Source organism: Molossus molossus, unplaced genomic scaffold (assembly GCF_014108415.1).
Source record: "Molossus molossus isolate mMolMol1 unplaced genomic scaffold, mMolMol1.p scaffold_m16_p_22, whole genome shotgun sequence".
NCBI lineage: Eukaryota > Metazoa > Chordata > Mammalia > Chiroptera > Molossidae > Molossus > Molossus molossus.
The window spans coordinates 36484858-36506119 of record NW_023425358.1 but is presented as its reverse complement, the minus strand read 5'-3'; the positions used below and the strand labels follow the sequence as shown (position 1 = coordinate 36506119).

The following is a 21262-nucleotide window of genomic DNA, read 5'->3' as shown; positions in this document are numbered from 1 at the left end:
CCCCACTGGGGATTTGGCCCACAACTTGGGTATATGCCCTGACTGGGAATCATACCGGCGACTTCTAGGGGCAGGGGTCGACGCTCAACCACTGAGCCACACGGGCTGGGCTATAATAGTTTTAATGTACAATTTAAGTTTCCCTTTATCCTAAAAGAAACTCGTTCATTATTTCATTTAACAAAATCACTTTCAATATAAAAACATTTCTTGAAGCTTACTAGGGGACTTTGTCCTCCTGGGGGGCATCTCTTGTCGATATTGATCGCCTCATTCATCATTTGTGTTGAACTGTGTGCTGCTCATTAGCTGTGGTGCACGCAGAGGGAAGGGCCAAATTGGATATGGAGCACCAGAGCTCTGACAGGTGGTCAGAGTGTCACACTTTTTTTTTCTTTTTAATCCTCACCTGAGGATATTTTTTCCATTTTTTGTACAGATAGAGTGGGAGGGAGAGAGAGGAAGGAAGAGAGAGAGAGAAACATCGATGTGAAGGGACACATCGAGTGGCTGCCACCCGCACGACCAACCAGGGCCGGGGACAAACTGCAACCGAGGTACGTGCGCTTATCGGGAACCAAACCCGGGTCTCTCCGGACCTCAGGCCGACGCTCTAACCGCTGAGCCAAACTGGCCAGGGCCAGAGTGTCACACTTTTTTTTCTTTATTGATATTTAGAGAGAGAGATAAAAAGATTGATGAAAGAGAACCGTCAATTGGCTGCCTCATGCACAATCCCCCTGGGATTTGGTTCACAACCTGGGCATGTGCCCTGACCGGGAATCAAACCAGAGACCTCTTGGTGCATGGGTTGATGCTCAACCCCTGAGCTACACCAACCGGGCTGTCCCACTTTTTATTTTATTTTATATTTTTATCCTCACTCGAGGACATTTTTGCATTTATCTTCAGATAGAATGGGAGACAGAGAGGGGGGAAGAGAGAGAGACACATCGAGTGGTTGCCACCCACACAACCCCAACCGGGTTTGGGAAGAAATTGCAACTGAGGTACGTACCCTTAGCGGGAACTGAACCCAGGACCCTCTGGTCTGCAGGCTGATACTCTAACTGCTGAGCCAAACCGACCAGGGCATGTCCCACTTTTTTTTCTTTTTCTTTTTCTAATAATTTGTAGTTGGCAACATCTACATTTCTATTTTAGTATAAAATTGTGCATAAAGGGTTGCTGATGCAGCTCTCAGAATGAAGTTGAAACCAGTTTTCAATAAGGCAGTTTAAGTATTTTTTACATGATATGTATATGTTGTAATTTAAGTTAGGATTAATTTTATATTATACACAAACAGCTGGCACTGGTTTTGAGTCAAATTATAGTAATGATTAGTTAGTTTCCTTAGTATCTGAATAATAGCGTTGTTTCATAGCTCTGTATTTCCTAAGGAAATATAAGGCTTCTAGCTCCTTCATTACAAATTCGCCCCGTCCAATAAGTTCTTTGATCTTCTCTGGGTCTTTCACATCTTTGTTTTTAAGGAAAACATTCTTCAGGCGCCTTTTAAAATAGTCTGCTCTTTTTGGATAATCGCGTCCAAGGTACAGCAGATTTTTATAAAGATTTAGTACTTCTCTTCTTAAAGAATTGGCCATTTTCACTTATCATGGAAATATTCACTTTTATACATAGAATACCTTCCGGCACGCTGCAGCTGTGACTGGTTGACTGATTCGCTCTTGGAATCCAAGATTTAGGCAGGAGCCGACCCACAGAATTGTTGACTTAGCTAAAGTGTGTAGTATTTAAAAATGATGATGATATACTATGTTCATAGCAGCACTATTCCAATAATCAGAAGGTGGAAAAAACACACTGACAGATGAATAGATAAACAGCATGTGGTCTCTCCCTAGAGAAGAGTATCATTCAGCCTTAGAAAGGAAACGGGTGCAGGCTGCACCACGGGTGAACCTTGAGGACATCATGCTAAGTGAAAGAAACCAGTCACAGAAAGACAAATACGGTGTGATTCCACTTACATGAGGTTTGTGGAGTAGTCAAAACCAGAGAGACAGAAAGTAGAATGGTGGATGCCAGGGGCTGGGGCGTTAGTGTTTAATGGGGACAGAGTTCCAGTCTGGGAAGATGAGAAAAGTTCTGGAGATGGATGGCAGGGATGGTTGTACAACAATGTACTTAATGCACTGACCTGTATACTTGTAAAATAGTAAAAAAAAAAAAAAAAAAAAAAAATTAAATGCATGGTGAGTAGGCATGGAGAAGTGTTTAGGAGGTAGATGGAGAAACAGAAGATGGTCAGAGAGTCTTCCACTGGGGAGGGTTTCTAAGTGTGGCCTAGGAGATGGCCATCCAGTGACCACCCCGATGTGCAGGTCTTTCTGCGTGCTCAAGGGCGAGACGGTGCACTGCGTGTGGGGTGGAAGAGGGCCATGCTAATAGTTGTGAAACCTAAGTGGAGACTCCCTGACTCAAATCCATATTACCTGCTTGCAGTACACAAGTGTCTTGGCAGCCCAGTTCTCTCCAAGGCTGGCCCCCAACTTCACCAGCCACAAGGTGGCAGAAAGGTAAGCAAGGACAGGTCTCTCTTTCCTTTGCTTCTCTCCTCTCTCTCTCCCTCCCTTCTTGCGTTTCATCTTTCCTTCCTTAAAAAAATTTTTTTTCCCCTTTATTGATTTTAGAGAGAGGGGAAGGGAGAGGGAGAGAGAGATAGAAACATCAACGAGAGAGAACATCAATTGGCCACCTCCTGCATGCCTCCACTGGGGTTTTGGCCCACAACCTGGGCATGTGCCCTGACCAGGAATCAAACCAGCAATCTCTTAGTTCATGGGTCGACTCTCAACCACTGAGCCACACTGATTGAGCTCTACTATTAAATTTAAAAGGACACTTGGAGCCCTAGCCAGTTTGGCTCAGAGGTTGGAGCATTGTCCTGTGGACCAAAGGGTCTCGAGTTAGATTTCTGTGCAAGGGCCCATACCTGGGTTGCAGGTTCAATCTCCAGCCCCTGTTGGGGTCATTTGGGAGGCAACTAATCAATGTCTTTCTCTCTCCCCTCCCCACTTCCACTCTATCTAGGAATTTACAGAAAAATATCCTCGAGTATGGAAAAATATCTTTGGGTGAGGATTAACAAAAAATAAATACATACATACATACATTTAAAAGAGGCTTGGATGAGCGACCAGACAATCTTTTTGTTCTTGGCAAGGAGGATCCCATTTGGGAAACATGTCAGAGTTCCCTTCAGTTAGCCAGAAATCAAAGCAATCCCAATGAATAAACAACAGGAAATTTGGGGGATTTAAGGAAGTGCCACTGAAGTACATTTATAAAAAGAGTGCATAAACATTTCCAGGAAAGTTCTGAAACTGAAGAATAGTGAGGGAACACTAGCTTTTCCAAATACTATACTGAGTTACAAAGGCGGAGTATAAGATACAGTTGACCCTGAAGAAGGAGTGGGCAAATTGAGTGGTGTAATAAGAGAGAAAAAGCCAGAAAGAGACCAGAGTATGTAGAGCAAGTGGGATGTGGAAGATGGTCACTTTCTTCAGAGGGAAAGAATCAGAAGTACGCTGAATCAGGAGAACTGGATTCCTTTCTTATTCCATAGCTGAAGACAGATTAACTCCAAGTAGAGCAGAGATTGAAAAATACAAACATCTAGAAAATACAAGAAGAGAATGTAGATGGAAAAAATTCATAGTAACTCTGACCACAAGAAAAATCAAAGTTCATCTTTTGCAAAATATCAAAAGCAAAACCAAATTGGAAAATATATTTGTAACTCCTACGCCAGGCAAAGAAGTGATGGCCTTGTACAAAGAGTGCTAACAAACCAGCCAGTAGGAGAAATGGTCACAGGAGGTCAATGAGAAGTTCACAGAAGAAATGCAAATGGCCCATAAACATATAAAAAATGTTCAGCCTCACCCAGCTGGTGTGGCTCAGTGATTGAGCATCGACCCATGCACCAAGACGTCCTAGTTTGATTCCCGGTCAGGGCACATGCCCAGATTGTGGGTCCGATTCCTAGTGGGGGTTATGCAGGAGGCGGCCAATCAGTGTTCTCTCTCATCGATGTTTCTATCTCTCTCTCCCTGTTCCTTCCCCTTGCTAAAATCAATAAAGAAAAAAAAAAAAAAGCCCTGGCCAGTTTGGCTCATCGGCCTGCGGACCAGAGAGTCCCGGGTGTGGTTTCTGCTAGGGACATGTATCAAAAAAAAAAAAAGAGAAAATTTGAACCTGAAACCTACATCATTTTATTAGCCAATGTCACCCCAGTAAATTAAAAAAAAAAAAAGTATGCTTCTAGATAGAGAGAGATGGAGCTAGGGTTTGGGTGGCTGTGAGTTACTGTAGCAGGTGGGTGCGGCTTTCATAGACCTTCCCAAATACTGTCAGGTGTACACACATTTTAGGACTTCAGTCAAAGTTCATATAGGTTTTAAAACTACAGGTTTCTAAGGTGCACTTTACATGAAAGACTTGCTCTTTTTTAAAAAAGATTTTTTATTGATTTTTAGAGAGGAAGGGGGAGAGAGAGAGAAAGATCGATGTGAAAGAGAAACATCAATTGGCTGCCTCCTGTACACCCCCCACTGGGGATGAAGCCTGCAACCTGGGCATGTGCCCTGAGCGGGAATCGAACCAGCAACTTTTCAGTGCATGGAACAGTGCTCAACCAACTGAGCCACACCAGCCAGGGCCTGAAAGGCTTACTCTTTAGCTACATCCTGCTTTGTAGAGGGAATAAAATCTTCCTCTCTCTTCTACTTTTTTTTTTTAATACCTGTATGGGAGTAAACTTTCATATTCTAGGAATTTTTTAGAAATCATGAAATGTCAGGGAGTTAACATACAACTATAAACATGAACTCAAAAGCCATAATTTGTAATAACTTTATTGGCTCAGTTTATATTTAAATTGGGGCTATTTTACATCAGATCAAATTGCAAATGGCTGTTTTACAGCGATTAGGTTATAATAAATGATTTCTGTACCAACAATAGCAACAAAAAGAGTTTGATCGCCCTGGCCGGTTTGGCTCAGCGATTAGAGCGTCGGCCTGCGGTCCTGAGAGACCCGGGTTCGGTTCCCGCGAGGGGCGCGTACCTCGGTTGCAGTTTGTCCCCGGCCCTGGTCGGTTGTGCGGGTGGCAGCCACTCGATGTGTCCCTTTCACGTCGATGTTTCTCTCTCTCTCTCTCCCTCCCACTCTACCTGAACACAAAAAATGGAAAAATGTCCTCGAATGAGGATTAAAAAAAAAAAAAAAAAAGGAGTTTGATCATCCCCACCTGTTGAGATCAGGAAAGGTACTCGCATATGTTGTTACTGGGGGTATAAGTGGTAGTATCTTTTTAGGGGAAAGGATTCAAGACTATCAAAACAAGAGAACTCAGGGAGGGAAGAGGGAAGTACGTGAAGGGAGAGAAAAATACTTCAGGGTTCTGCTGTTTCATAAACTGCCAGGGCCATGGGTGTGACGTTCCTCTCTGAATGAGTGTCTCGAGGTAGTGTTTCAGGAACTTGAGTCAGTACCTTGGAAGCAGTCAACTCCTTCCTGCCTGGCTACCTTTCTCCTTCCCCATGGGGCAGGGTGGGGAAGAGGAGTGTGAAGAGAAGGCCTGTCTCTTCAGCATCCAGCTGATTGCACCAACTCCAGTGACACTGCAGAGGCAAAATCAGGCTCAAGGGCCTGGGGCCTGGGGCCATCTGAAGTTCCAGATCTCAGCAGCCACAGGGGCAAGAATGCAAGAGGAGCCTCGGCCCTGGCAGCCCTGGAGTCCCTCCCACCCCCAGACGAGCTCAAAGCCCTGTGCTCTGGAAGACTGTCCTCCCTCCTCCTGCTGCCCAGGGGTCTGTCCTCTCTTGGCCTCCCCCCTGAGTATCTGATTCGGGCCTGGGGAAGGAATGAGAACCTGTATTTCTTTTTTTTTTTTTTTTTTTATCCTCACCCGAGGATATTTTTCCATTTTTTGTACAGATAGAGTGGGAGGGAGAGAGAGAGAGAGAAACATCGATGTGAAGGGACACATCGAGTGGCTGCCACCCACACAACCAACCAGGGCCGGGGACAAACTGCAACCGAAGTACGTGCCCTTAGCGGGAACCGAACCCGGGTCTCTCCGGACCGCAGGCCAACGCTCTAACCGCTGAGCCAAACTGGCCAGGACGAGAACCTGTATTTCTAACGTGGTCCCAGGTGGCCAGCTGCTGCTACTCTGAAGAACACTCGAGGAAGCTTTGCCTGAGATGAATGGCCCTCAGTCCTGGGTGCTTGTGAGCCTCTCATGGGAGTTAGAAACACACCGACCCCTGCTCAGGATCCCGGGTCCCGACACTCTGAGGATGGTGCTCAAGGCTGGCACGCTGCACAGCCCCCTGGACTCCAATGGTTGGCCAAGTTTGGGGTCAACAGCCCAATTCCCCCTTGTCCATCAATTGTCAACTAAGACACTACTTCTTCAGAAGGTCTTCCCTGACTCCCTCCGATGGGGTTCGGCCCCTCATTCAGTCCCTCATTCATTCATCTTTCCACAAACCATGGTGCTCCCTGCATGTGCTGGGCCTGTGTGAGGACAGACAAGGTCTTTGCCCTCCTGATGCCCACATGCCAAGGGACAGCCAGACTGGATGATGTCAGGGTGCAAGAAAAATGAAACAGGATGACGTGATAGGGAGTGTTACTTTATTTATTTATTTAATTTTTTACCCAAACCCAAGGATACTTTTCCATTGATTTTTTGATAGCGTAGAAGGGAGGGAGGGAGAGAGAGAATCATCGATGTGAGAGAGAGACATAGACTGGTTGACTCCCACACGACCCCGACCGGGGCCAGGGACCGAACCTGTGACCCAGGTTAAGTGCCCTTGACCAGAATCGAACCCATGACCCTTCAGTCTACAGCTTGGCGCTCTAACCACTGAACCAAACTGGCCAGGGTGGGAGCATTACTTTAGATGGGCCGGCCAAGGGAGACCTGCCCTCACTGGGCAGACCTGTGCAGAGTGTTTAAAACAGCGAGCACAGCCCCCGTGCCAAGGTCCTGGGGTGGGCACAAGCTGCACATGTCAGAAGAGCCACAAGAGGCTGCATCTCAGGAAGTGAGGGCAAGCGAGGGAAGGGAGGGGAGCCAGGACCAGAGCTACAGGGCCTTCTGGGACCCAGGAGGTATCTGAATATTATGTCTGTGCCATGGGAAGCCAGAGGAAGGTTTCAGCAGGAAGTAACATGATCTCATTGGCGTTGAGAAACATCTACTCTGTGCCCTCTGTAAAATAGCCTCCCTCAAGCCGATTTCTTTTCCTGAAAGCATTTTTCTCAGGTGACATTATAGACTCACTGATGTGTGAGTAATATCTTTGTTCCCACTGGTCACAGACCTGTATGAGACCATGGCTCACGCATTCAGGATCCTCTTGCCCATAAGAAACGCTCAGTAAACTCAGTTACACAAACAACCCTGTGGGTGAGCGTCCACTGGTCCCCTGGGCACCACCCATCCCTGCCCAGTCAGAGGTCTCAGCTGCTGGCAGCCATGTTGAGAACGGCGTTGCCATCCACCGCTTTCCAAAGAATATTTTTAGGATCTGCTTCTACCTGGGTGCCAACCACCTCTGGCACATACCTCAGCCTGATGCCAGGGACAATTTTGAAACCCTCAGGAAAGAAATTGGCACCTTTGCTACAATTCTGTAGTTGAGAGAATTTTTAAAAAGCACAGGGGACTTTTCTGTTAAAAGCAATCTTTGTAATGATGTTGGCCTGGCTGCACCATGTCTGCCCTCCTGCTTTGGTGTCGTGGACCTGTCCCCAGGCCTCGGTGGGCCCCAGGCTGAGGGTATCGCAGTGGAAGGGGCCGCAATGGGAACTTACTGCAGGACAGAAAATGTTGCTCTGGCAGGAAAAATAGCAAAACAGATGGGGACTTGCTGCCCATGGAGAATTTAGTTAAGCTGAAGCACTAAAACTTGTTTTTCATTAAAAAAGCCATTTGGGCTCTGGCTGGTTTGGTTCAGTGGTTAGAGCATCGGCCCACAGACCAATGAGTCCTGGGTTCGATTCTGGTTGGTTGCGGTTTGTCCCGGCCCTGGTCAGAATTGTGCGGGGGGCAACCAGTCGATGTGTCTCTCTCATGTTGATGTTTCTCTCTCTCTCCCTCTCTCTCCCTCCCACTCTGTCCAGGTGAGGGTTAAAAAAAAAAGGTATAAGCCATTTGGTATGTCAGACCCACACTCAATGAGAGGTTCTCTTGAGTTAGGGGGTAAAGCCTAAAAACTCAGTCCAGATTTCAACAAACCAGAGTGCGTACAATGGGGGCCTGGGAACAAAAGCCCCAAGAAAAGAAAAAAAGAGAGAGAGAGAGAGAGAGAGAGAGAGAGAGAGAGAGAGAGAAAGAGAGAGGGAGAAGAGGAACTTGAACTGTGGGCCTTTTGTGTAGCCTGTTGTCATAAATATAATCATCTTCCCACACAGTCCACATTTCAGTTCCTTGAACATGCAGAGTTCACTTTCACCTCAGGGCCTTTGCACTTGCTGTGCCTCCACCTGGAATGCTTTCCCAGGGTCTTCACATGGTTGACACTTCTTCATTCCATTCTCTACTCAAATGTCACCTTCCCAGAGAAGCCCCATCCTCGTTTCGCTCATGCTTTGTCAACCACTCTATTTCTTTCTCAGATTTAGCATGATCTGATAGTTTGTTTGCTTATTTGTGGACTTGCTTTTGTGTCTGTCTCCATCTGCTGGAATGCAGAAGGGACCTCTCTCATTATCCTCAGCCCCAGAACTGTCCAGACACGTGGAAGGCACTCAGTAAATATTCACTGAATGAACAAATCAATAAAGCTGCTGATTGTGGCTGCTGGCTACTTGCCAAAGGGTTTCATACTTGTAACTCATTGAGATGCTTTTGAAAGCACCGACTCCAGCGGTGTAACAGTGAAGACATTTATTATTTCCACGTCAGGGGATGTCCTGAGATGGGGCAGTTTCATGGCTCTCAGTCTCAGTGGCCAAGGACATCCTTGAGGACCCAGGTCCTTTCCGTCTCTCTGCTCCAGCACTTTCTGCATTGCACGATGGCCACCTTCAGTCCGCGTACCTCATCCGGTGGGACAATGTCCCTTTTTTACCAGAAGTCCCCCCAGCACACCACCCCCATGTCTTATCGGCCAGAATTTGGTTACATGTCTACTCCTAAGCCAATCATAGTGAGGGGAATGATATTTCCCAGACTGCTTAGCATAATCAGAATTCCTTCCTGAGAGGGGCACAGGGTCCCCTTTTTGAGCATCTGTGGCTGCTTGGAGGAAGGTAGACACTCTGCTGTCAGGAAAGAAGGGCTGGGAGAGGCAGCCAATGGTGTCTGTCATCACACACGTGTAACTTTTACGTTCATTCTCACAAAAACCCTGTCAGCAATATACCTAACGTTTACCCCCGAGTCGATCATTTTTAACACCCTCCCCCCTTAAACAATTCCTTTCAGGAAGAGCATTATTTTCTGGATTCCTTCTATAGTTTAAAAATAAACAAAAGGAAGAAATCTAATTTCTATTTGAAAGGTATTTATTAAAACAGTTCATGTGTGGGACTAAGTTTGTGCATGTATGTGGGGGGCATATGGTGTTCCTTTAACTAAACTTCATGTAGAATACAATATTTATTAAAGGGTAAGCAATACAGCCCTGGCTGGCTCAGTGGTTAGGACATCAGCCTGTGCACAAAAGGGTTTCAGGTTTGATTCCCAGTCCCTGGGTCAAGGACACATACCTGGGTTGCAGGTTTGATTCTCAGCCCCTATTGGGGTTCATACGGGAGGCAACCAATCGATGTGTCTTTCTCACATCGATGTTTCTCTCTCTTTCCCTTCCTCCCTTCCATTCTATCTAAAAATGGAAAAATATCGTTGGGTGAGGATTAACAACAACAAAAAAGGGCAAGTAATACAGATGTGCTGATTTGAAGTTTACCTGTATATTATTAAAATTCAACAGTAAGCACAGCAATTGTTTAGTTCAGGAATGGGAAAGTGTTTTCTGCAAAGGACCAGATAATACTATTTTAGCCTTTTTGCAACTTTAGGGTCTTTGTCACAACGACTCAACTCTGCCTCTGAAGCAGGAAAGTCATAAACAATATGGAATGAATGGGGGTGTCTGTGTTCCAATAAACCTTTATTGACAAAAACAAGTTGGGGATCAGATTTGGCCTGTGGGCTGTAGTTTGCCAGCTCCTGGTTTAGAACTTAGGCCAATAAAGGATTTCTTCAGGGGGAATATATATATATATATATATATATATATATTTTTTTTATCCTCACCCGAGGACATTTTTTTTTTTGCATTTTTTTTTTTTTCAGACAGAGCGGGAGGGAGAGAGAGGGAGAGAGAGAGAGAAACATCGATGTGAAGGGACACATCGAGTGGTTGCCACCCGCACGACCAACCAGGGCCGGGGGCAAACTGCAACCGAGGTACGTGCCCTTAGTGGGAACCGAACCCAGGTCTCTCTGTACCGCAGGCCGACGCTCTAACCTCTGAGCCAAACCGGCCAGGGCAGGGAATATATATTTTTAATAAATATATTTAAACTGTAAAATGTATTGATTGATTGATTGATTTGAGAGAGAGAGAGATTTGTTGTTCCCCTTATTTATGCATTCATTGGTTGATTCCTGTATGCATCCTGACCAGGGATCAGACCCACAACCTTGGTGTAAGGGGACAATGTTCTAACCAACTGAGTTACCTGGCCAGGGCTGAAAGATACTTTATTTTTTTAAAAAATATTTTTTCTTTATTGATTTTTAGAGAGAGGAAGGGAGAGGGAGAGAGAGAGAAACATCAATGAGAGAGAACATCAACTGACCGCCTCCTGCACGCCCCGCACTGGGAACTTGGCCCACAACCTGGGCATGTGCCCTGACCGGGAATCGAACTGGCAACTTCTTGGTGCATGGGTCGATGTTCACCCAGTAAGCCACACCAGCCAGGCTGAAAGATACTTTAAAACCTAAATCATCCCTGGCCAATGTGGCTCAGTTGGTTGAACACCCTCCCATGCATCAGGACTTTGCCGGTCAGGGCACATGCCTGGGTTGTTGATTCCCGGTCAGGGCACATGCCTGGGTTGTAGGCTCAACCCCAGTAGGGGGCGTGCAAGAGGTAGCCGATTCAGGTTTCTCTCTCTCTTCCTCTCTAAAACCAATAAAGACATATTTAGATAAAAACAACAAAAATCCTAAATCAGATCAGGTTACTCTTTGGCTGCAAGGCCACCATGACTAAAATCAGAATTCTTTACCGTGGCCTGAGAAACAGGAGACGACACAACTCTGTACAGACGTTGAGAGGGAAGCTATTAAGGATACTGTGGACCAGAGGTACAGAGTAGGTGGGCATGCTGTCTAAGGGCTCCTTCATGGCGCCATCTCAGCGTATGTGCTCCTGGAACAAACTGAACATCTTGCCACATGGGCCAGGGCCTTTGCACTTACTGGTTATTTGCCAGAAATGTCCTCCCCCGGGTCTTACCCTTCTTGTCTTACCCCTCCACCCCCTCGTTTCTCTGTGGTGTAACTTCATTTATTTCTCTCATTAGCACGTAACCAGGGCTCAAGTCCTTATTTATGTGGGTTTTTTTTTGTTTTGTTTCTAAATCTCTCTAAAGTAAGGCCAGGACCAGGGGAACCTGTTTGTTTTGCTCACAATGCTGTCTCTGGTCCCCAGCACACAGTAGGCCTGGCACAGAACGGGTGGTAGTAGGTATATGCTGCAGGAATGAATGGATGAATGAATGAATGAATGAGTACATACACCTGTTCTCTGGGGAGGTACAGCAGAGCCAGGCACCCTCAAGTGAGCCTTCTAGGTCTTGGGACAGGACCCATGCTTATGTCTCCAGCTGCTGTGGGCTGAGGGGATAGACAGAGCATCTCTCTTCTCGTGACCCAGCAGAAATGGAGCAGCTATTTGCTCACAGCCGTTGGCTGCGGGGCCCCACACACTTGCACCTTTGTCCTGCAAAGCAGTTTTTTGTTGGAGGCTTAGCTGTCTCTAGAGAGGCAAAGTCTCAAGTCCTAAGAGCTAGGGGCAAAGGTGATGCTCAACCACCAGCTCTTAGAGAAGGAAGGAGGCTGGAGACACACTAGGTGTTGGGTGACTTTGCAGGAAGTGATTTCCAAAGGCTAGGCTGAGTCTCCCAGAGGTGCTTGGCGGCTCTGGAGACCTCCATTAATAGTCGTATTTTTGTAGGGGGCCTTTTTACCTGCTGAAGAAAAGCAGTTCCTAAGAAGTCACTTGCATCAACATGAGAAATGAGCCCCTTCAGTAGAGTCTATCAAGGGCACACTCCTGCCTCAGGGCCTTTGCACTGGCCGTTCCCTCTGCCTGGAACCCTTTCCCTCAGATTTCTGCACAGCTCCTTCCCTCACTTCCTTTGGGTCTTCACTCAAATGTCATCTCCTCTCAGAGGCCCTCCCCAACCATGTCATTTAAATTGAGCCCCCCCCACCAGGGGCACTTACTCTGTCTTCTTCTTTCCCCCCAAAGCATGCATTATCCGCAAACAGTGTTTGTTGTCCAACAGCAATGCCATGGGAGTCACATACACAATTTAAAGAAATTTTAGTAACTGATTTTAAAAAGTACAAAAGAAACGGGCAGAATTTGTGTTAATAGTGTATTTTATGTAGCTCCACATATCCCATTTCAACATGGAATCAATACAGAATATTGAGATATTTCATGTTCTCTCTCACAGTCTTTGAAACCTGGCGTACGTGACACAGCCTTTCCCCCAGGACGAGTGCCCTGTGGCCACAGGCGGGGAGCGGCCTCCTGCACAGCACAGCTCTGACACGGTACAGACTTGACCAGTGATGGCGCTTGTCATCTCGGCCTTGTTCGTCACTGGACTGCAAGACCCGCTAGGCCAGGGGGCTGTTGCGGCCAGTGCTGGGGCCCTGCACAGGCACAGGGGGGGTGCTCAGTGTCAGGCGCCTGAACCCAACAAGCGAACGTGAGCTCTGGTTCTGCCCTCGCCCTAGCTGGGACCTGGGTGGCAAAGGTGACGGTTTCCTCTTCCCCCTTCTCCCCTAGTTCCTTTTCCTCAGGGAAGAGAGCAGTGGTTTCTGCCTGGCTCTGGAGCCAAGTGACTTTGTTTCAAGTCCCTGCTCTGCCACTAACCCAGGATGACTCTTTTGAAACAAGACATTTAAATTCCATGCAAAGCATCTCGTTTGTTGCCAGTGGGGCTGCTAATACTTCTCCCTGGGGCGGGGTGGGGCAGACAGCAAGCGGCTGCCTGCACCTTGCTAAGCGTGGAGCCAGGATGAACTCACTTCGTCCTCAGGACGCCCACAGGAGGTGGGTACCGCCGAGATCAACCCTACTGCACAGATAAGGAGGCTGGGGCACAGAGCAATTTAGTGACTCACCCCCTGCTGCTGGGCTGTGAGCCTCTGTGGACGCAGGTCCTTAAGCTTTGGGCTCTGGTAGCTTTCGGTCAACTATACATATTGATTAAGGACCTGCTGTGTGCCAGGCACTGTTCTGGGAGTTGGGGACACAGCCAGGAACAAAATAGACAGGTTTCTGGTCTTGTGAAGGTTTTTCATTCTAGAGGGAAGGGAGCCAATAAAACAAAGACGTGTAGTGTGTAGTGTGTTGGTGGTCGGTAAGGGTTATGGAGAAAAAAGCAGGAAAGGGGAATATCGAGTAGTATGAGGTGTAGTTTAACTTAAAAAGGGTGGATAGGAAAGAAGTCCTTGCAGAGAAGGTGACTGAGTGAGGACTTGAAGGGAGGGGGAGTGTGTGGGGGTTTGAGAGAAGAGTAGAGGAGCTAGTAAGTGCAAAGGCCCTGAGGTAGGGGCAAGGTGACAGGTCTGAGGAACATCCAGGAGATGGAGAGTGTGGGGGGAGGGGAACAGAAGGTCAGGGAGGTGAGGTCGACCTTGTGGGCTGTGGTGAGGACTTTGGCTTTTACTCTGAGGTAGGCGCAATAGGAAATTGTTGTTCTTTTAAAATATCTTTATTGCCCTGGCCAGTTAGGCTCAGTGGTTAGAACATTGGCTTGTGAACTGAAGGGTCACTGGTTTGATTCCCAGTCAAGGGTATGTACCTGGATTGTAGGTTTGATCCCTAGCCCTGGTTAGGATCATGCCGGAGGCAATCAATCGATGTATCTCTCTCACAGAGATGTTTTTCTCTCTCTCTCCCCTTCCCTCCCTTCCCCTCTGTCTAAAAATATTATCCGGTAAGGATAAACAACAACAACAAAACAATATTGCCCTGGCCAGTTTGGCTCAGTGGTTAGAGTGTCAGCCCGTGGACCAATGTGTCGTGGGTTTGATGCTGGTCAAGGGCATGCACCTCGGTTGCAGTTCATCCCCGGCCCTGGTCGTGTGGTACAGGAGGCAACCAGTAGATGTGCTTTATCACACTGACGTCTCTCTCTCTTTCTCTCTCTCTCTCCCTCCCTCCCTCACTCCCTCCCTCCCACTCTATTTGATAATAAGTGAAAAAATATCCTCGGGTAAGGAATTATAAACAAAAAACAAAACAAAAAATGATAATATCTTTATTGACATGTAATTCATATAGCACACAATTCACTCATTTAAAGTGCACCATTCGGTGGATTTTAGTCTATTAGTCTATTCACAGAGTGTGCAACCACCACCACAATCAACTTTAGAACATTTTCAGCACCCCCAAAGATGCCTCGTACCCCTGACCCCCCTCTTTCCCAGCCTAGGCAACCACTGATCTGTTTCCTGTCTCTGTGGGTTTGCCTTTTCTGGACATTTCTTATCAATGGAACCACACACTATGTGGCCTTCTGTGTCTGGCTTCTCTCGCTCAGCATCACGTTCTCAAGGGCCGTCCACATCACAGCTCGTCACTGCTTTGTTCCTGTTCACGGCCGAATCGTATTCCATTGTGTAATGTTCCGGCTCATCCGACTGACGGAGAGCTGGGCTGTGAATAGCGCTGTAACAGGACACAGTTTTCATTTCCCTTGAGTACACCTTGGTGTCACCTGCTGGGCCACCCAGGAACTCCGGGCTGGCCTTTCAGGGCTGTGTTCCAGACTGTCCCCACAGCAGCTGCCCTTGGGGCTGGGCAGCAGCGGAGGAAGGCTGGGTGTCTGCATGCCTTTGCCAGCACACTGTCTGTCCCTGCGCATGAGAGGGTTTGGAGCGGGGGACGAATGTCCGCCGACTGGCGTTTGCGAGCTACCTCCGACATCAGTGTGCAGAATATTTTACTGTCATTAATCTCTTCTCCTCCTGCACCCTTGGCTGTCCTCCTCCCAGAAGGCCTGTCTCTGAAACACGACCAAGGCTGCTTCTTCTTTGCTTGCCCCCCCACCCCCAGGAAGTGCCACCCCTCTAGGAGTCACGGGTGGTCATGTGTCAAACATCCTTTCTTCTCTGCCCTTCTCTCTTGTCAGGTGACAGTGGTGTGACTTGAGGGCACTCCTGCCATGGCCTTGGGCTCTCTTCGGTAAGCACCACGCACGTTTGGACCTTGAAGACTCAGTAATAAACAAAAAGTGAGATTGGGTGAGATGTTCAAGGCGAGTTGGTCCTTGCTGAGGGGGTGGGAGGTGTCAGGGCCAGTGCAGAGCCCAGATTTTTAGTTAATTGGTTAATTCCCAAGAACTACAAACGCAAAAAAATAAACTAAAACAACCCCAAAGCTGGTGATTGTTGAGGCCTTGAGGAATTCAATGCAGTACATTCATTAATCAGTGTATTGCTTAATGAATGAGTGGATTAGCTGACTGATGGCTGCAAGTCTGCTGAGTAATGACGAGATGATTTGTGTTAGCAGGATCGGTTTCCCAAACCCTTTCTTCACAACCCCTTGGAGAGAGGCCCTTATTATCCCCATTTAACAGAGGAGGAAACTGAGGCACAGGGTGGGCCAACCCACTTGCCCCAGGACTTTGGGGTGGCAATCCCTGGAGTATGGATTTGTGCAATCAGTTCCCATCTGGCACCACAGCCTTGCCCTAGTCACCCTGATCTAGGTCAGGGGTGGGCCCTGCTCCTAGCACCCTAGACCACGTTGGGTTTCCTGAGGGGAAGACAGTACCAGGCCAGGCTCTCTGGCCAATATATGGTAGGTGTTTAATAAACACCGACTCAGGCCGGGGCAAATTGCTTAAGGAGAGGAAGCTGCTCCCTTCCAAGGGTGAATATGAGTTTCAGAAGGTCTCTCTTGGAGCCCTCAGGGACCGGCCTGTCTTCCCCAGGAATCAGGGGCACTGCCCTTCCTTCCCCGTGTAACCCTTGCCCACCTAGTAACTCACCTAGAGAATAAGAGGGTTGGCCTACATCTGGGGTCCAGAACTCAGTGCGGGAGGGGGTACTGCAGGCACGAGCCGGCAGGCCAGGGGGAAGACTGCAGGGGACAGACCCACACACTCACCCGTTTCAATGTCTTGGAGGGCTTACTATCTGCAATTACACAGCATTCATGTGCTCATTTCTCATCATCTGTGGCCTCTTCACTAGAAAGCAGACTGAGATGTGTTGATTTCATCTCTCGCCTGCTCCCTTTATCGCAATACTGAGCTGCGTGTGCCAGGCCTCAGCTCAGGGCCAGCACCCGGAAGGCTCCTGGTTGCTTCATTCTGTTTACTGTGGACAAGAGCGCTCCGTTCCAGGCAGTGGAGACAGGGCTGGGCCAGCTTCTGCCTGCAGCATCCTGGTTGGGAGCCGTGGTCTGAATGCAAAGCACGAATGAAAGTGTCCCAGGACAGGTGGTGCTGGGTGATAAGGGCGAGGGGTGGGCTGGGACAGCTGGCAGTATTTTATTTTACCCAGGGTGGCGGGCAGGCTTTGCTGATAAGGTGGCCCGCAGTCCTGAGGGAAGGAGCCAAGCAGATACCTGGGGGAACAAAATCCAAATCCAGGGCGTACAAGACCCGGAGACAGGAGTCCCAGGCTTCTGCCAGGAACAGTGAGGCTGGACTAGAATGTGTGGGGGGAGGCCGGGGTGCGGAGGCTGGGGCGGGGGAACCCAGCTGCCATCCCCTCGGGCGGGAAACTCCTACTAAAAGTGAACAGTGATGACGGTCACAACAGGGGAAGTGGGAGTTGAGGAAGGGCAGGGCGCGTAAGGGGGGAGGTGTTGGGGGAGATGGGAGGAGGGGAGACAGGAGAGAGCAGGGGAGAAGATGGGGAGGAGGTGTGGGCAGGGAAGGGGTGAGCCGGGCGCAGGTGGGAGTTAGGAGGGAGAGGAACAAAGAAGGGGGAGGGGAACCAGGTCCAACTGACATCCTGGCACGCGGGACGCCGGGCCTCCGCGACTCCTCTCGCGTAAACGGAAGCGAGGGCGTGTCGGCCCCGCCCCCTCGGACCGTCCGATCTTTGCCCCGCCCAGACCCCGCCCAGACCCCGCCCAGACCACGCCCCGCCAGCCCAGACCACGCCCCCGCCGGCGGGCGCCTTCCCGAATCCCGGTGCCCAGGGAGTCTCGGGGGCGGTCCAGCGGCGCCCTAGATGGCGCATAAAACCGCTGGCCACCTGCGGGACCGCTCCTCCGTGTGCCGCTGTCCGAGGCCCGTGGTGTCGCTGCGGCCCACGTCCCCAGAGTCGCCGCTTCTGTCACCTCTGCCCCCGACCCCGTCCCCTCCAGGCGCGGAGCCGGAGCGCCGCGTGGGCACCAGGGCGCGCTGACATGGGCGGGTGCGCCAGAGCGCGCTGGGCGACCGCGGCGCTGGGCTTCCTCGGGCTGCTGTGCGCGGTGCTGGGCGCCGTCATGATCATCTCGGTGCCCTCCATCATCAGGCAGCAGGTCTACAAGGTGGGTGACGGCCCGGCGGGCTGGAGGCCCGGGCGCGAGCAGCCGCTGCCCGCCTCCCAGCGCTCTCCCGCCAGGCTGGGTCGGGAGGAAAGAGGGCACCTCGGGGCTCTGCTGGAGGCCCGCGGGGAGGCCTGGGTGACCGAGCACGCGGGAGCCCGCCCTCGCCCGGGGGCTGCCTCCCGGGGCGTCCTGGCGTGCGCCCCGCCGAGGTGCTGCCGGGGAGGTCAGGAGCGCCCTCGCACGCCCGGGCGGTGTCTGCCCAAACTAGGCTGCGCTTGGCCTGCTCACCGAGCCCCCAGGACAGGAACCCCACATGCATGTGCTTCCGAGAGGCTCCCCTGGGTGCCCAGGCCGAGCCAGTGCTCGGTGGAGCGTTCTCCGCCGCCCCCTCCGCCCTCCTGACGCAGGCTGCAAAGGCTAAGCCGCTTTTCTCCCAGGGTCAGCAGAGGCGGCGCAAGCCCAAGGCTGAGTGAGCGGGGTCCTCGGAGAGCTCACAGCCCGAGGGCTTTTGTCTGATCCTGACCTCACTTACACAACACTGCCCTTTTAACCGGGGAGACAGGTGAGGGCGGGCAGGTGGCCTGCAGACGGTCAGGTTCCGCCCAGTGTGTCTGGAGTTACTGAAGGAGGGAGACTGCAGTCTGCACTCAGCGAGAAGCCTTCAGAGCTTCGAAGCCAGAGCCAGCACCTGCGGAACCGGAGGGGAAGCAGGCTCACCTCTGCCCTAGATCCAGCCAGACACAGGGCTGCGCAGAGGTGGACGTTGTCACTTGCTGTTGATCCTCTTTTTCCCTTAGCCTGCTTCTTGAGGAGAACTTAAGAATGGACATTTGCCCACTTTTCTGTGCCCCATGCCCAGTGTAGGAGGCTTGGAGGGTGAATGAGTGAATGAACGCAGGCTCCGCCGCCTGCTTAGACCTGGCCCACCCTTCCTGGGACCCAGCCTCCTTGAAAGATGGATGGGACAAAGTTAGGCTTTGCTCAAGGTCTCTGGGGGGCAGTTGTCTGAGTCATTTTGGCCACACCGTGTCATTGTTTCTTTTTCATTTTTTTGGTTTTCAAATCTTGTCCTGTTAAATCCTATAATCTGATTGTATGGGGAGCCTGTCGGATGACACTGAATACCGAGCTCCCCTTCATTTTTTTGGTCCTCTGGGGCTGGTGGGGGAAAAGCTTGAGTGGGGAACCTCAGGACATAGAGTTGCTTCTTTCTGTCCTGTGGCGGCCAACGGGTGCATGTCTGTCATACTTTTCGAAGTAGCTGCGAGAGCTTTGTCTCGAAGGCCCTCGGAACTCCCGCCGGTTCAGTGGCTGCTGTGCTGTGTCCCTGGGGGACTGTCACTCCATGTGAAGCATTGTGAGCCTCTTGCTTTGTGCGGGGGGGTGTGGGGTTTACAGTCGATGAAGAAACTTGTCAGCTCAGTCACTCTCGGGCTCGTTTCGGGGCTTTTCTCTCTATGCCTGTGGAGCAGGTTAAGGACGTTAGTTCTGTGTGTGTGTGTGTGTGTGTGTACGTGTGTGTACGTGTGCACATGTGTGTATGCACGCACCACCCAATTCCCCGCTGCTGCTCTGGGCTTGCAAAGAGGACAGTGCTGTCGTCCTCAACTGTCCAGGGGTGAGGACTCCTGGGCCCAAAGCTGCGTGAGAGCTACCCAGCACCCGACTGACCATCTCTCAGGCGATTGGCTTGGGGCTGAGTGGTGTGAAGGCAGGAAGGCAAGCCCAGCCCGGCCCGGCCTCTTGGCCAGTCCCCCTGAGTCCCAGCCAAGTCCTTCCCGAGGAAGAAGGGTGCCAGTGTTCGGGGGCCGAGCCAGTGGGATGCTAGGAGAAGGGGGGGCTGCCCGCTGGTGTTTTCCTTGGCTGCACGTGTCCATGTCAACTTGAATGGGCGGCTTGTGCTTCGATTTCTATGGTTTTTGGCTACTTTACTTAAAAAAAAAATTCAAATGGAGAAAAAAAGAAGAAAGTTCCCTCCATTTTGTTCCCCTCCTCAGATAATAGCCCCATCATTGGCGGGGCTTTTTCTAGACCTTTACCAATGTATACATCACAGTCACTTCTACACCCTGAAACATGTTTTTACGTAGGTGAACTATACTACGCACAAATGTCCTGCAGCTTGTCTTTATTCACTGATACAACTTGAAGCCTTTCCCTTGTAAGAACATACAAATCCATCAGTTTTGCCCTGGCCGGTTTGGCTCAGCAGTTAGTGTCAGCCCTCAGACCAAAGAGTCACGGGTTCGATTCCAGTCAAGGGCACGTACCTCAGCTGCGGTTCGGTTCCCGGCCCTGGTTGGGGTCATGCAGGAGGCAGCCAGTCCATGTGTCCCTCTCACGTTGATGTTTCTCTCTCTCCCCCTCCTTCTCTACCTGAAGATAAACAGAAAAAATATCCTCCCATGAGGATTAAAAAAATAATAATAAAATAAAACAAATCAATCAGTTTTTTTCACTGCTTCTTGGTACTCCTTTGAATGGCCAAACACTTTGTTATTTACCTGTTTCTCTACTGACAGTTTTCTTTGTCACAAACAACCATACAGTTTGGATGTGTACTTCCACCAACTCTGTGGAAGTAGCCACTCCCCCACATCACTGGAGAGAACCCATTTATTATTGCCGTATTATTTATTTTTTTGTTACTCTGGTGGTTCTTTAAAAAAAATTTTTTTAAATTGATTTTAGAGAGAGAGGAAGGGAGAGGGAGAGAGAGAGAGAGAAACACTGATGAGTGAGAACATCGACTGGCCACCTCCTGCGTGCCCCCCACTGGGGATTTGGCCCACAACCTGGGCATGTGCCCTGACCAGGTCTAGAACTGGCGATCTCTTGGTGCAGGGTCGACGTTCAGCCAGTGAGTCACACCTGCCGGGCTCTGGTGCGTTTCATTTACATTTCCCAGGTTGCTGATGGGGTTGAGCAGAGACGAGAGCTTTGTAGTCCTGGTCAGTGTCCAGAGCGCAGAGTTACAGACCCAGCTGGGCCAGGTCCCAGGTGGGAGGACTCGGGCTGGTCACTTCCCCTGTGACACAGGCGTCAGATCTAGTTTGTGACCTGGTGAGACTATTAAGTACAAAGTTGACTACATGTGTGTGGAAATACCCTGGATATACCTAATCCCTTATTTGAATCCCATCACAGCCTTGTGAAATAGGCAGAGGTGGTGGTATTATTTCTTCCACAGATGAGGAAACTGAGGCAGAGCAAAGGTCAGCAACGTGCTGGAGTTGACACAGCTGTGCAAGTTATGGGCGGGAACCCTGATCGCCGCCAAATCTGGGTTATAGGAAATAAAGTGGAGCTCTTCGTTGGGTGGGTTTCCCGGCAAAAGACAGAAAGAAGAAACTAGATATGCATGTTTTAGCAGTGGTAGGTCAAAAAAACACGTCAGTAATTCAGAAAAGCTCTGTGCTATTTACGTTTTATTGTTTTAATTTTAAAA

At 49.7% G+C, this 21262-nt stretch overlaps 2 protein-coding genes across 4 annotated transcripts in view; one reads left to right on the top strand and one right to left on the bottom strand.

Annotated features, from left to right (window-relative positions):
- Positions 1–1135: 1135 nt before the first annotated feature.
- LOC118640191 (electron transfer flavoprotein regulatory factor 1-like) lies at positions 1136–1610 on the bottom strand. The gene has a single exon (XM_036277075.1). It carries the CDS (start codon positions 1608–1610, stop codon positions 1344–1346), a length of 267 nt encoding a protein of 88 aa, XP_036132968.1. The 3' UTR covers positions 1136–1343.
- A 15879-nt stretch (positions 1611–17489) lies between these two features.
- The window catches only part of SCARB1 (scavenger receptor class B member 1), a 62444-nt gene continuing 58671 nt past the window's right edge, over positions 17490–21262 (top strand). For all 3 annotated transcript variants that reach the window (XM_036276580.1, XM_036276578.1, XM_036276579.1), the window contains exon 1: positions 17490–17814. In XM_036276580.1, coding sequence (XP_036132473.1) covers positions 17689–17814 — 126 coding nt within the window. In that variant the 5' untranslated portion in view covers positions 17490–17688. The remainder of the gene's footprint in view (positions 17815–21262) is intronic.

What these genes read in the sequence shown, in the direction of transcription:
- LOC118640191 (XM_036277075.1), bottom strand. Translation starts at nt 1,610, where the DNA reads ATGGCCAATTCTTTAAGAAGAGAAGTACTAAATCTTTATAAAAATCTG.